This window comes from Fundulus heteroclitus, chromosome 15 (assembly GCF_011125445.2).
Source record: "Fundulus heteroclitus isolate FHET01 chromosome 15, MU-UCD_Fhet_4.1, whole genome shotgun sequence".
NCBI lineage: Eukaryota > Metazoa > Chordata > Actinopteri > Cyprinodontiformes > Fundulidae > Fundulus > Fundulus heteroclitus.
In genome coordinates, this window is record NC_046375.1 from 697109 (window position 1) to 711928 (window position 14820).

Here is a 14820-nt window from a genome sequence, read left to right on the forward strand (position 1 = left end):
ACAACTGGCTGATTTATTTATTCTTTTTAATCCTGAACAAAACCCATCTTTTAGCCCTCTGCTGGCCGCCTGGCTGCCGCTCAGTTAATCTGCTGCTTGTTTTTCCCTCCTCAGTGGACTTGGCCGGAGGCTACAACCTGGGAACCATCAGCCACGACACCAAGATTGACTGGCTGGAGCTCAATGAAACCGGACGCAAACTGCTGTTCAGGGACAAGAAGCTGCGGGTGAGAACGAAGCCTCAGCGCCCCGAGGGGCTCAAAGACTGGAAACAATGAGCTACAGACCTCCAGGCAGTAAATTAGAGAGGGCAAACGACAGACCGCTATGGCAGGGAAAAAACATTTCTCCTTAGTTGGGGCTTGTCTGCTGTCAGAGCCGCATCCATCACCCACAATGTGCCTTGTGGCTCTGCATGGTAGCAGTGTGGTCACCAGGGAATCATGATGGAGAGCTGGGATGAAGGTTGAGGCTTCAGAAATTGACCGTTGTGGAAAACTGAAGCGGCTACCCATCACACTGCAAAAACAGAACTAAAAATAAGTTAAATGTTCTTAAAATCAGTGTATTTGTCCTTGATTTGAGCAGATAAATAAGGTGATCTGCCAATAGAATAAGATTTTTGCACTTAAAATAGGAACAATTCATCTCCATCATCTTATTTCAAGTGCAGGATGTCTAATTATCTTATTTTAGGGGTCAAAATACTCATTCCATTGGCAGATAATCTTATTTACCTGCTCAAATCAAGGATAAATACATTAACTTTAAGAACATTTTACTTATTTTTAGAACCGTTTTTGCAGTGCATACTTTCCAGTTTAGGATTTTTATTTTTCACGCTGCTCATAAAAGCAACTTGTGTAGCGGAACAAGAGCTGGTTCTTTAAAACTCTTAAAGTGAAAGTACGTACATTTGTACAACAATATAGCTTTGCTTTTATAATATGTATATTTTTACAACCTAATTAAAACCGAAAGAAATCTAGTTTTATATTTTTAATAGGTTCTGACATTCCAACATGTCACCTGGAGCTGGAGCTCAGGAAAAGTGAGATGGACGGAGAAATGCTTGACATTCTCTTCGAAAAGTGTGACTATTCATTTAAATTTTCTCCTCCGCCGTTAGTAAAACTGTAAGAAGTCATTGTTTAGTAAATGTTACTTTAAACCAGTGGTTCTCAAAGGTTTTCTTTTGAAGAATTGCTCTGAAGATTACCCAGAATCCCTTTTAAAACGTATAACCGTTAAATACCTTATTTAACAATAGTTTCTAACAACTAGAATTTTTCAACATTGCTACACTTATTTTCACCATATAATATTAACAACACTATAAAAGGTCTCTCATCAATAAAAATCAAAGACCTATAATAGACGAGCTGAAAATATGGCCAAAAATAATATCAAACCAGTAATATTAAAGACAAGCATTACGTTTTATACTTTTTTAATAATATTCTTCTTCTACAGACAAACATAATATTACCTCAATACAGTGAAGTCGTTGCTCTCACAGAGAATCCATAGCTACTCACACTACTAATAACTGCTCATCTACCATCAGGTAAACGCTCCAGAAGCATTAAAGCCAAAAAAGATAAACTTAGCCCTCACAGCTCTTTGTAAGAAGCTGTTTCTATCGCCCCCTGATGGGAGACTGTGATCCAACACGCTAAAAATCACCCCACGGTTACAAGCCCATCATCACGTTACGATAACTTTACTGTTGTTGCCTATTTGCACACTATTATCTCAGAATATCTAGATGCACTTCTCTGTAAATGAAGCCTCAACTCATTGAACAAAAGCACCTTATTACCTCATTATTTATCTGTAACTCACAAAAAACTAGTTCTTAAAAACTTTTAAATCTTCATCTTTTAATTTTTTTTTTAATCTTTTGAACGCTATAATGGAAAAAAACAAACAACTTTAACCCTTGTTCATTGGCTGTTTGTTTGTTTGTTCGTCTCTTATGTGCACTCCTAGCCGGAGTGGCCAAACACGCGGTGACAATAAAGAATCTTTGAATACAGAACCCCCCTGGGTGACACGAGAATTTTTAGTTTATTTTGCGTTCCCTCTCAAAATGTTTTGCGTTCTCTTGCAATAACCTAGTAGACAATTATTGCCGCATATTGAATACTGAAAATCTTTCTGCTACAATGTATGGTTTTTACAAGGTTTGTCCATGTATTTTAATATCTAGTTAGTGAACTATCTGAAGTTTTATCTAATTTCTTTTGGACACAAATGCACCACAGACTTGTGTCCAAAATACAAAAGCTAAATGGGTTAAACATGAGCTTTCCATCTCTTTCCAATCCCTTCTAAGACAAACATAAACTTTCCATAAGAAGTCAAGAAAGAAAAATTTAATTCAAGCTATTAGGATTATTTTTTAGTTATTTTCACTGGGTAATAACGTCATCGGACAGTTTTGATTGTGTCTTCTTTTGTGTTGGTGGTCTGGCTAATCATTTTCATGCGCTGTTCTCTCTCAACCTCACACAAAGATCAATTTTCAACCAGTTTTCTGCACCAAAGAGTTAAGAATGTATAAATGCGTTTTCAACCGGGCTCTTTAAAGGTATTTGCAATTTTAAATTGAACCTTATACTGTAGCAGAAATACTATAGTATTTATATACAATATGTCGAATGAACCGTCTACTAGGTTATTGCGAAGGAATGCAAAAGTATTGCGAGGGAGTGCAATACTTTTGCGAGGTAATGCAAATTAAAAATACATTTCCCATTTCCCCTAGGGTTGGTCTGTATCAAACATCCATTAAAATTTACCATGCAGTGATTTTATTACAAATGTTTGAGAGGAAACATCATAAAATGAGAGCATTCTCCAGCATTGAAACAAACTGTTCACTCAGATCAAAATGAGCTCCATGCCAGTATAAAATCAAGGGAAAGTTTATTTATAAAGCACTTTTCAGTAACAAGATTATTCATGAACAAAAAAAGAAAACATCACAGAAACAGAAGGATAATATTACAGAGGGAAACACTTTGCAGTGGAACAGCAGCAGCAGACCAAGTTGGAATATAAACTTCAACATAAACATTTAAAGGCAGCTCTAAACAAATAGGTTTTTAACCTGGATCTAAAGCACATGTGTCAAACTCAAGGCCCGTCAGGGGAATTTATCTGGCCATCAAGAGCCAAAAAAGGCATATTGTGTCATAAAGTAGCGCCATATATCCTTTTAAATTGCATAAAGTGGCTAAAACTGAGCCACACAAAGCAAATGTTGATTTTTTTTAAAACTGTGTAGTAACAGCATCGTGCCACTAGATGTCAGTTTTCCCACAACACATTAAAACAACCCAGAAATGTCCAAAAAAAGAAAAAGTGATGCAGAATGAGAATTTAAAGTGTAACTTACCCCAAAAATAATCTTTTTTCCAGATAAACTGTATAAACTGGGCCTAAGGGTGTTACTTTTATGTTACTGTGAATTTTATATACTTCTATGTCAACTGAAATGAAATTCTGAAATGAAAAGTATCATCTATACAGGTGCAACCGGCCCTTTAATGACTCCATGATGCCAAAGTGGCCCGATATAGAAATGGGTTGGACACGCCTGATTTAAAGGAACTCAGGGTTTCAGCACTTTTACTTCTGGGAGTTTGTTCCAGATAAGTGGAGCATAAAAACTAAATGCTGCTTCTTCGTGTTCTTACATGTAGTATCCTATTGGTGCATGTCTGGTAACTCTGTACACTTTGAGTCCTTTTTTAAAACCTTGTTGAGGATAAATCTTCTGTTTGCTTCGTTGTTTTCCTCCTCAGCTCCACCTGTTCGACGTAGAGTCCGGGGTGAAGACCACGCTCCTCAGTTTCTGCTCGTACGTCCAATGGGTGCCCGGCAGTGACGTGGTGGTCGCCCAGAACAGGGGCAACATTTGCATCTGGTACAGCATCGACAGCCCAGAGAGCATCACCATGTTCCCCATCAAGGTGACACTTTGCACACGGGTTCCCAGAAATGTTCTTTTCTCACACAGTTGATACCCAATATGAACGCATTCTGGATTAATGCTGTTTACATGAAGCTGTTTGGTCAGGTGGATGCAACACTTTAAAGGTATATAGTTACGTTAAATGCTTATAAAAAAAAGACCAAAAACCCTTTGATCATGATAAAATAAAGTTATCTACACCAAACCTCCATCTCGATAGTGCTTTGATGGTCCTTTTTGAGGCTAGAAAAGAATCCACCGCCCGGTGCGATGACCAGATATAAACAGACTTGGCGCCATCTAGTGGCAGTATCACAGAACTGTCATAAGGCTGGTTTGCTTAATTAATAAATAACTTATAAATAATGCTGGACTAAGACTGACCCTCTGCAATGCCTCACTGTAAATGCCTCACTGTTTTTGCGTTTTTTCCCACTGGATCGTGGACCTTTCTTCATTGTTTCGCTGGCAGATGCTAATAGCCATTAGCCGTACTTCTGTTAAAATCGTAAATAAACACAAAAGGCTTTATTTACAAACAAACCGAGCAAAAACAGACCGTAAAATCTCAAAAATAATAACTAATACACCAGCCGGAAATGATGATCTTTCATAAAAACGTTGTATGCAACCAGAGTGTGCTACTGACGTATAAATAAGTAAAAAAATAAGTCAAAAAACGTGGCTATGCACCTTTAAGGCATCTGGAAATTGTAGCAAAGGATGGACCAGATACAATTCCCTCCCTGGTATCTGATTTATTTTGTCTTTTCTTCATGATGTCACATACATCTACATACCGCATGTGTCTTCATTTTACCGCACAGTTTAGATTTCCCTCAGAAGCTTACAAAGCTGTATCATTGTCTGGGTTTACCTAATTTGTGTAAAGACATTTGTGGCATTTAGCATAAATAAATACATTTTGATAACGCTGACTTTCCCAAAACTGGAAAAGCTGTCTTTTTATGCTTTGCATCCAAATATCTAGATTAAACTGCATGCACATCATATAAAGCTTTTAAATGTGTTTTCATTTACAGTAACTTATTTCATTCAGCCTGTTTACTATTATTAGATATCATTATTACTTTTTATATTATAACACATTTATTATTTATTAAACATTATTATTATTTTTGCATGTGAATAAAATGTCTGCATTCACTTTTTAATAATGTCCAAACTACTGGTTGGGGTAGGTGGGTGTTAGGTTGATGCCTTAATGGCAATAAAGCAACTGTGTTTACAGTGCCCTGTACAAAGGTTTAAACCTGTAAAAAGCAGGTAGTTGAGGTTCAGATGTTAGTGGAAGTAAATGTAGATCGGCTATTCGACCTTGTGCAGCATAGAGAAAACCAACAATACATTTAAACTTCAGCACCATCGTATTATTATTGCATATCGTATTTTATATGGAGGGATTATACTCAATATGGACGTATATTACCAGTCCACAAAATGTCAGAAAGGAACAAAACAAAATAAAGGCTCTAAGTTAATGATATTCATGCAGATGAGTGTGTGAAAGCTACACACTGGAGCTGCACAATGAAAAAAGGCAACTAAAAATAAGTAAAATCTTCTTGAAATTTGTGTATTTTCCATTGATTTGAGTAGGAAAATAAGACTATCTGCCAATGGGATTAGTAGTTTTACCCCTAAAATAAGATAATTAGATATTCTGCACTTGAAAAATGATGACTTCAAAAATCTTTTTCCACTGGCAAATAATCTTATTTACCTGCTCAACTCAAGGAAAAATGCACTAATTTTAAGAAACTTTTACTTACTTTTAGCTCCCTTTTTGTCCCGTTTGCTGCTCACCTGCACTAATTCAACCAGGTCTTCCTTGTTGGTTAAAAAATCACTGTAAATATACGTATTTACAAAATAAAAACCCACCTTTTTTTTTTTTTTTGCATTTCCCAGGGTTCCTGCGGATCCTTAAAAAGTCTTAAAAGGCATTGAATTCTGTAATATAAAACTAAGGCCTTAATTGGCATTAAAATGTCTTAAATCAGTCTTTCTTAGGTCTTAAAATTGTTACCAGGTCATAAATAGGATTTTATTTTTGTAATCCTTACCAAACAGTCAAATAATTGATACATTATATTTTTTTTAAATTTACCGATAGCGGAACCAATAAAAACTGTTGCGGCCGGACCATAGCTGCAAAAAAGAGTTGGCACTGATTTATAGTTTATTTTAGTGGGGAACGAAACAAAGTTTGTGAATTCAGTTCAGTAGTTGTTAAAAATATATCTGTAATTTGTGTGTTTTTGAGATTTCTTCCTATATGGAATGTTTTTCAAAATCTTTAACATGTCTACTGAGCCAGAAAGTAATGGTTTATGTTAAAATAAACATTTGGGTAAAGTTGTCGCATCCAGGTTTATCTTGTTTATCGTGAAGTTGGTCTTAACTTTTTATTTCAAGTGGCATTAAAAAGTCTTAAAAAGTCTTCAATTTAACTTGCCTTGTGCTGTAGGAACCCTGATTTCCTTTCCTATATATTCATATTTCAAACGTATTCCTCGAGAACGCAGGTTCACCGAAGCCTAGATTCCTCCTTTGTGTCACAAACCTGCCGATTAACGGCGACTCTGGTCGTTTGCTTCAGGGAGACATCGTGGATCTGGAAAGAGTCGACGGACGGACCGAGGTCGCAGTAACGGAGGGCGTCAACTCAGTGACGTACACTTTGGACGAAGGCCTCATTGAGTTCGGCACCGCCGTCGATGACGGAGATTACGACAGGTAGGTCCAGAGCTCACTTCCTGAACGAGTAACAGAGGAGGAGGCCGTGAAAGATGGATGTGGCACCCAGTCCGTCCCTGGGTGTGAATCACTGCCTCCCAGCAGGGCGAGCAGAAGAACCCAGATGTCCTTTTGTCCCTCAGCTTCCTCCTGCAGCCCTCTCAGGCCAGCTGGGAGGTGTAATGTGTCTCCTCCGTGTGTCGTGACTTGGACACGTCCAAGAGGAGTCTTGTGAAGGCTCCTCGTCAACCGGAGGAAACGATTAACTGACCTCCTTTTGCAAAGAAGTAGCAGCTGATTTTTTTTTTTGTACAATAACTCTTTTAGGGTTTATTAAACATCCATTGATCTTTGGATGTCTTAAAATAACTATATTATCTTTAACTCAGCTAAACCACCCCATCACTGACCAGCTGACATCTACAGTCCCTCTTCCTGATTAAATTACTGCATTTACAGTAGCGAGCCTTTTGGGGTACGACTCTTAACAGGTTTGCACATCCAAAGCTCTAGAGCAATTAGTTTTGCTCTAATTCAACACTGCAAAAACGGAACTAAAAATAAGTCACATTTTCTTGAACTTACTGTATTTGTCCTTGATTTGAGCAGGTAAATAAGATGATCTGCCAATGGGATGAGTATTTTGATCCCTAAAATAAGATAATCAGATTTCCTGCACTTAAAATAAGATGACGGAGATGAGTTGTTCCCATTTTAAGTGCAAAAATCTTATTCCATTGGCAAATCATCTTATTTGCATGCTCAAATCAAGGACAAATACACTCATGTTAAGAAAATTCGACTTATTTTTAGTTTTGTTTTTGCAGTGAAGCTTGTAAATTCAGAGACTTTCACATAGATTTAGTTCTGTAGTATGGCTGGGTCCTTCTACCTCACAGACAGCGTTGTTGTTAGCCATCCTTTATTAGCTCTGGGTATGTTTAGTGCCCCAGTCTCCAGTGTTGCCCGGTATTCAGCTCCTCAGGGCTGGTCACCAGGACCCGCTGCCCTGCCTACCTCATCTGTTCCCCAGCTGCCCCACGCCGGCGTTAAAGGTATACTATGCAACCGGGTTTGATTTTCCAGCGAGGCTCCCCCAGTGGGCGAAAGTAAAAGTGCACTGTCGTAAAGATGCTCAGCTGTTCTGGTTTCTCTGTCAAGCCAGGTGTGATTGTTTTGAGCTTAGCAGACAGGCGAACGCAACGAAAAGTGGAAAAAACGGCAGTACAAACAATGACTAACACAGTGAAAGTATGAACATGCACACAGAGAGACAGAAACCCTACAATGTTACTTACAATCTCATCAGCAGAAACGCGAGGTCCGCGTCAGCCTTGCAGGCTTCTTTTTCTTTTAGTTCTCACCATTCTGAAAAAGCTTGCCCGATGTTCACCCGTGTACGACTCCTCTCTCTGTCCAGAACCCTTTTCCTCCTTCTTGCCTGCTCCAACATGGGCTTTCGATGTTTTCTCGCTGGTTCCGCCATGATAACTGCGCTAGCAACCAGCATGCCTTTCACTGGGGGCGTGTAGCAGTTCTCGCCGTAAAGCAAGACCGACTCTCGCGATGCACCAGACTTCTGAGCCTGTGGGTGCGGGCCGAGGGCTCCTGCTATTGCAAGTACGGTATTTCCCCCACAGACCACCAGGGCGGCCGAGAAAACCTTTGTTCGACCTGAAATGACTCATTTAATCATCCAAAACGGTATGGAACACATTAATTAACTGAAAAATGTTGCATAGTATGCCTTTAAATAAAGGGTGGGATTGGCCGGCTTCTGCAGCACCCGACGGCACGCTGAGAAGCATGCTGCAGTCTTTTAAAGCAGATGTGCTGGAACAGAGATGCATCTAAAACCAGGAACAACAAGGAGCCTTGAGGACCAGGTTTGAGAGCTGCCGACTTAGACCAGTCTCCCCATCGCTGCTGAACAAACGGGTCCCCTCACCGCGATGCTTCCAGCTCCATGTTTTACAATGTCACTGTTCCCCTGCAAGTCATTCAGCATGCAGACCAGAAAGGGGCTATTTTCCTCACCTATGAATCTCTGCAGCTCCTCCATAGCTTCTTGGCTGCAGCTCTGATTAATGGCTAAGAGCATTGGTGGGTCTGCAGTGGAAAACAACTGTTTCCTCCTAGTGCAGATGTAAGGTCTGCAACCTTTACAATCCAAGGAGCCAAATTTGCCCTCAGTCCAGTTAAATAAAGCTTGTTTAGCGCTATAAGTGTTGCATTTACTTTTAAAGGTCTAAGAAAAATATTAAATACTTATATAGAACTGTTGCAAACAAAGGGTGGATACATTTTCTTCTATAAGAAGTTGATATTTGTGGAAAATGATTTAAAAGAAACGCAACATAAAACGTATAACAAGAAACATTTCTCTCTCTCTCTCTATCTATCTATCTATATATATATATATATATATATATATATATATATATATATATATATATATATATATATATATATATATATATATATATATATATATATAACTGCTTCTTTAGTGTTGTTCTGTTGTGCAAAATCAGTGAAATTATTGAATAAAAATATGCATTTGTGATTATATTTAGTATATATAAAGCATGATTTTCCCTCATTTTCATTTTTAGCCAAAGTCGACTTTTAGAAATTACGGTTTAAGTGCATTTATAAAAGATGCTCAGATGTTGACAGAGACTCCTTGGATAGATGTTGAAACGTTTTCTGAAAAAATACAGAGGAAAGACCCGGATAGCCGAGAATTAGCCCAGGCACATTTTTAAAGTAGGAACTAATGAATGTATTACAGCAGGAGAAGCTTTTGCAGGACAAGCGGGACAGAAGAAGAGTCTGAACAGCAGACGGACGGCGTTTGTTGGAATAATAAAATATCCGGGGCATTCTTCTTTAGTTCATCGCAGACTGTTTGCCAAGTTTAACGTTGCATGCCGTCCTCCGTTTCCAGAGCAACGGCGTTTCTGGAGACGCTGGAGATGTCACCGGAGACGGAGGCCATGTGGAAGACGCTCAGCAAGCTGGCTCTGGAAGCCCGGCAGCTGCACATCGCAGAAAGGTCAGCGGGGCGGCAGCACCGGCGCGCAGAAATGCACAAACCTGCTCAAATGTGGCTCCGTTTCTTCAGCAAGCTCTGTTCTCACTGCAAAAACAGATCTAAAAATAAGTAAAATGTTCTTAAAGTTAGTGTATTAGTCCTTGATTTGAGCAGGTAAATAAGATTATTTGCCAATTGAATGAGTATTTTGACCCCTAATATAAGATAATTAGACATTCTGCACTTGAAATAAGATGATGGAGATGAGTTGTTCCTATTTTAAGGTCAAAAATCTTCTTCCATTGGCAAACCATCTTACTTACCTGCTCAAATCAAGGACAAATACACAAATTTTAAGAACATTTTACTTATTTTAAGTTCTGTTTTTGCAGTGCTCCATCAGTATTCTGGAGAAAACGGTGTGGGAGGGTAACCAGGCGCGGCTTCTCGCTCACAATAAAGAAATATTTTGATGCATAATTTGATTCCCTGCGTCGTCTGGAAATACAAAATTAAACAAAAGCGCACAGCAGATGGTGCGTCCCGGCCTCCGAATCCATTCATCATAAGACGGCTTTTAGTTCCCCGTCATTCTCCTTTTCTCGCTCTGTGCTTAGAAACGCCTCAAATCTAAATTCTCTGTTGTTAATAATGCATATGCTGTTCGTTAGGCGTTGGCTCCATTTACATAAATCACAAAAATCTGGGAATCTTTTTTTTTTTTTTGTTGTTGTTTGGACTGGATACTCCCTAATGAGGGAGGGGAGTGATGTTAATGAGGAAGGAAGAGTCAGTAAAGAGTTTTTATTATTATTATTACTTTGTTTATGTGATGCAGCTGTTCAGACAGAGTTGGTAATTAAGTAGCCCAATGCTAAGACGTTCTCATCTCTCGGCCTGTCTGTGAAGGCTCGTTAGGCTGATGCTGTTATTTATCTCGCGTCATTAGGTTTGCAGGTTTTCATTCCTCCGATCGATCGGCCGTTACCGAGCTTAAAATGTTTCCCGGTGTTTCGCCGCGCCTCCTCTGTACTCTGATCGTTTTCTTCTTCTCTGGTTTTCTCTCACTGGGCAGATGCTTTGCTGCTCTGGGCGACGTCTCGACTGTCCGCTTCCTCCACCAGACAAATCAGATGGCGGACAAATTCTCCCAGGAAACGGTGCGTTGTAAAAGTCTAAGTATGCCGCTTATTCATTTTATTTATTTTATTTACAGTTATTGGTGCCTTGCAGAAGTACCCTCAGCCTATGGATTTTCTTTTTAGCCCACAAGTCTAGACTTTTTGAACCACCTTACGCTCCAGTTACAGCCGTGTCTGAAAAACGCATCGTACATCTAAAGACCACAAAATACTTAAATTCTTAACGGTAAGATTGGACGGAGAATGTCTGCAAAATTCAGTTTTTCAATCAGACTCATGTCTGGCCTTTGACTAGGACATTCTAACACATCCATATGCTTGAATCCAAACCATTTTATTGCAGCTCTAACTGCAGGTTAACGAACCTCTGCACCCTCTAGTAGGTTTTCTTCCAGGATTGTCTAATATTTAGCTCCACACTGCAAAAAGGGAACTAAAAGTAAGTACAATTTTCTAGAAATTATCGTGTTTTTCATTGATTTGAGCAGGTAAATAAGACTATTTGCCAATGGGATTAGTAGCTCTACCCCTAAAATAAGATAATTAGATATTCTGCACTTGAAAAATGATGATGGAGATGGATTTTTCCTATTTTAAGTGCAAAAAATCTTATTCCATTGGCAAATAATCATATTTACCTGCTCAAATCAAGAAAAAATGCACTAATTTCAAGAAAAATTTACATAATTTTAGTTCCCTTTTTGCAGTGCACGCATCTTCACGTCAGCTAGGAACAGCTGCGTGCTTCATGGTGGAGACGGTGTGTGCAGTAAAATTGGCATTTTGGTTGCCCTGGATATTTTTTGGCTTGGGTACAAACACACAACAAGCTGATTTTTATTTATTTAAAAAAGAAAATTAAGCCATGTGATAAATCCTTTGATGTATCTTTAGTCCTTTTTTTTGTTGGACTGTGACATTATCAGGTTTTATGGTTGCAATATGACAAATTGTGAAAATTGTAAAGGGTATGGATGTTTCTGCAATGCAGTGATGTGTTGTACCAGAATAATCCTGTAGTTTAATAATTTGATTTCATGTTTTTTTTTTCATGAAAAGCAGAAAAACAGAGAAAAAAACCCTAAGATAAAAAACCATTACCATATTTATTGTAATAAACTTATTTTGAATGTGTCATAATGCCGTGGACTATGTCTGATGTCTGCTTTGTTCATATTTTAATGTGCGTCCTCTAATCAGGGAGAAGATGGGGCCTCATTTTACAAAGTCCAGGCCCACATGGCCATGTTGGATAAGAACTTCAAACTGGCTGAGATGCATTACCTGGAGCAGGTTGGTGTGACAAGCTAAAAATGATATTTTTCCACTAGTAAGGAACATAAAATAAACTAAAACCATCTCAGTGACCATCTGCTTTAGGAACCCAGTTTCATTGACCAGTTATTGCTAATAAAATCATCCACTAAACACAAGCTTTTAATTCCTCAGTCTGTCAGTGCTTTGCATCCTAAGCACCGTAATCCGATGTGTTTGACGTTTAGTGTTTTATTTTTTAAACCATAGAATGCCATCGACGAAGCCATAGAGATGTACCAAGAGCTCCACATGTGGGATGACTGCATCGCTGTGGCTGAAGCCAAGGTTTGAAACTTTCTGGGATTTCAAAACCATCATGAATGCCCTACATTCTAAAAAACCTAGCTTGCACTTAACTTTTACACAGAGAGGTTTGCTGCAGAGAGCAAAGCACACAGTTCCTGTTAAAGGAGCATTTAGCAGACTTTTGTGACGCTTACAGACGAGGAATTTCTGCTGCAATGCCTCTTAAAAAAACCTCTCAGCTGGCCTGTTGCGTCTAAAGGTTGTAAAAGAGACTTGGTGAGCTGCAGAGGCGGCTGTTTTCCTCCAGCAGTGAACTTAGGCGGCTTTTATCACCGTCTGACTGTGCCTGGCGGGAAAAGATAACCTTGGGTCCTCGTCCATCCACGTTTGTCGCTCTTCCAGTTGTTTAGATGGACTAGATATGACCTAAGCTGCGGCTAGTATCCGCCTATAAATTTTAAAGCAATTGATTTTCCAACAGCGCTTTTCTCTAAAGACTTACAGCCAGATAGAAAGTCCTTCTTGAGTTGTTCCACAGCTGCAGGTTACACAACCACTAAATCAAATCCAGGTGAAATAAATGTAGATGTTTATGAGTCTCTCCAGGTGATCAAAGCCTGCGGTCGCTGCTTTAGATTCTGACAAAGGCTTTCCTTTGCTGAATAAACCACAGGGCCACCCCGAGCTCAGCAGCCTGCGTGGGAACTACTACCAGTGGCTGACAGACACGGGTCAAGACGAGAGGGCCGGCGAAGTGAAGGAGAGCGAAGGGGATTTCCAGGCCGCCATCAACCTCTACCTGAAGGCCGGACTGCCGGCCAAAGCCGCCCGGCTGGCCATCAGCCGCCCGGAGATCTGCAGCAGCGCAGACACCGTCAGCCGCATCGCTGCCCGTCTCATCAAGGGGGAGCTCTATGACAGGGTGATCGATTTTTACTTGTTTATTTTGTCAATTGTTGCTCTATTTAGTAAAAAAAAAAAAAAAAAAAAAAAAAAGAAGCCGCCTCTTCATATCCATCAAGCCTTTCATTCGGCTCCTCGGCTCTCCTAGCAGAGGCAAAGCAGCGCTCCTTGGTATTTTCAGCTTCTCTCCGTCTGTCTGTTATTTCTCTCCACTTTTGTCTCTGTTCGTATAAAAACTCTTTCCTCAGAAAATCTTTTAGCCGTATTTGATTAGATGTCTGAAAGCAAACAAGAAGTGCAGGCAAACGAAGGTTAACTTGCAGGACTTTTTGTGTGTTTATTTTTATTTTTGTTTTTTTTTGCAAGAGCCTCGATTCTTTTGTGCCGTTTTCTTTTTAATGCAGATAAATTATGCCTCAGTTAAAAGCAGACTTACTTAGAGGAATTCTGAGGTGGCCATATTTGGACCAGATGTTTTACTTCAGAATTTATTTAAATTTTAAAGAACAAACTTTTTAAAAATCCCAATATTTTCTGAAGTATTTCATCACAGGAAGCCCATTAAACTGGAATAGTTGGGGGAACAACCTTTGAAGTCAGAACTCACACTGCAAAAATAGACCTAAAAATAAGAATTTTTTCCTGAAATTAAAGTATTTTTCCTTGATTTGAGCAGATAAATAGGACTATTTGCCAATGGAATAAGATCTTTGCACTTAAAATAGGAACAATTCATCTCCATCACCTTATTTCAAGTGCAGTATATCTAATTATCTTATTTTAGGGGTAAAAATACTCTTATAATCGGTAATAATCTTATTTACCTGCTCAAATCAAGGGCAAATACATTAATTTCAAGAAAATTTTACTTATTTTTAGTTCTCCGTTTGCAGTGCAGACGTTGCACCGCAAAAACAGAACTAAAAATAAGTTAATGTTTTCTTGAAATGAGTGTATTTGTACTTTATTTGAGTGGGTAAAGAAGATATTCTGCAAATGGAATAAGATTTTTGCACTTAAAATAGGAAGAACTCGCCTCCATCACCTTATTTCAAGTGCATTATATCTAATTATCTTATTTTAGGGGTAAAAATACTCACTCCATTGGCAGATAATTTTATTTACAAGCTCAAATCAAGGACAAATACACAAATTTCAAGAAAATTGTACTTATTTTTAGTTCTGTTATTGCAGTGATGTGATTGCGTGAAACTCAGCGTAACATTGTTCTATTTCTACTAATGGAGGCAAGTTGTTTATTCCTAAAACTTTTATTACATTTTACCCATGGGGCCGCCATATTGAATTTTTAGATAGAGGTTGTTGAAGAACTTTTGACCTTTCACGAGGATTTTCCGGCTTCAGCCGTTTTTCAGTGAAAGTTTCTGACTAATTGTAAATGGAAAGTGCACATTTCAACCATTTGTTTCTCT

The 14820-nt window shown here is 38.8% G+C and overlaps 1 protein-coding gene across 1 annotated transcript in view; it reads left to right on the forward strand.

Moving 5' to 3' along the window:
- Positions 1-14820, forward strand: part of ift172 (intraflagellar transport 172) — a 70355-nt gene that overhangs the window by 18589 nt on the left and 36946 nt on the right. Inside the window, exons 15-22 of the mRNA XM_012882552.3 lie at positions 115-227; positions 3813-3980; positions 6606-6742; positions 9693-9800; positions 10855-10939; positions 12122-12214; positions 12446-12523; positions 13158-13406. Of these exons, the coding sequence (XP_012738006.2) occupies positions 115-227; positions 3813-3980; positions 6606-6742; positions 9693-9800; positions 10855-10939; positions 12122-12214; positions 12446-12523; positions 13158-13406 (1031 nt within the window). The remainder of the gene's footprint in view (positions 1-114; positions 228-3812; positions 3981-6605; positions 6743-9692; positions 9801-10854; positions 10940-12121; positions 12215-12445; positions 12524-13157; positions 13407-14820) is intronic.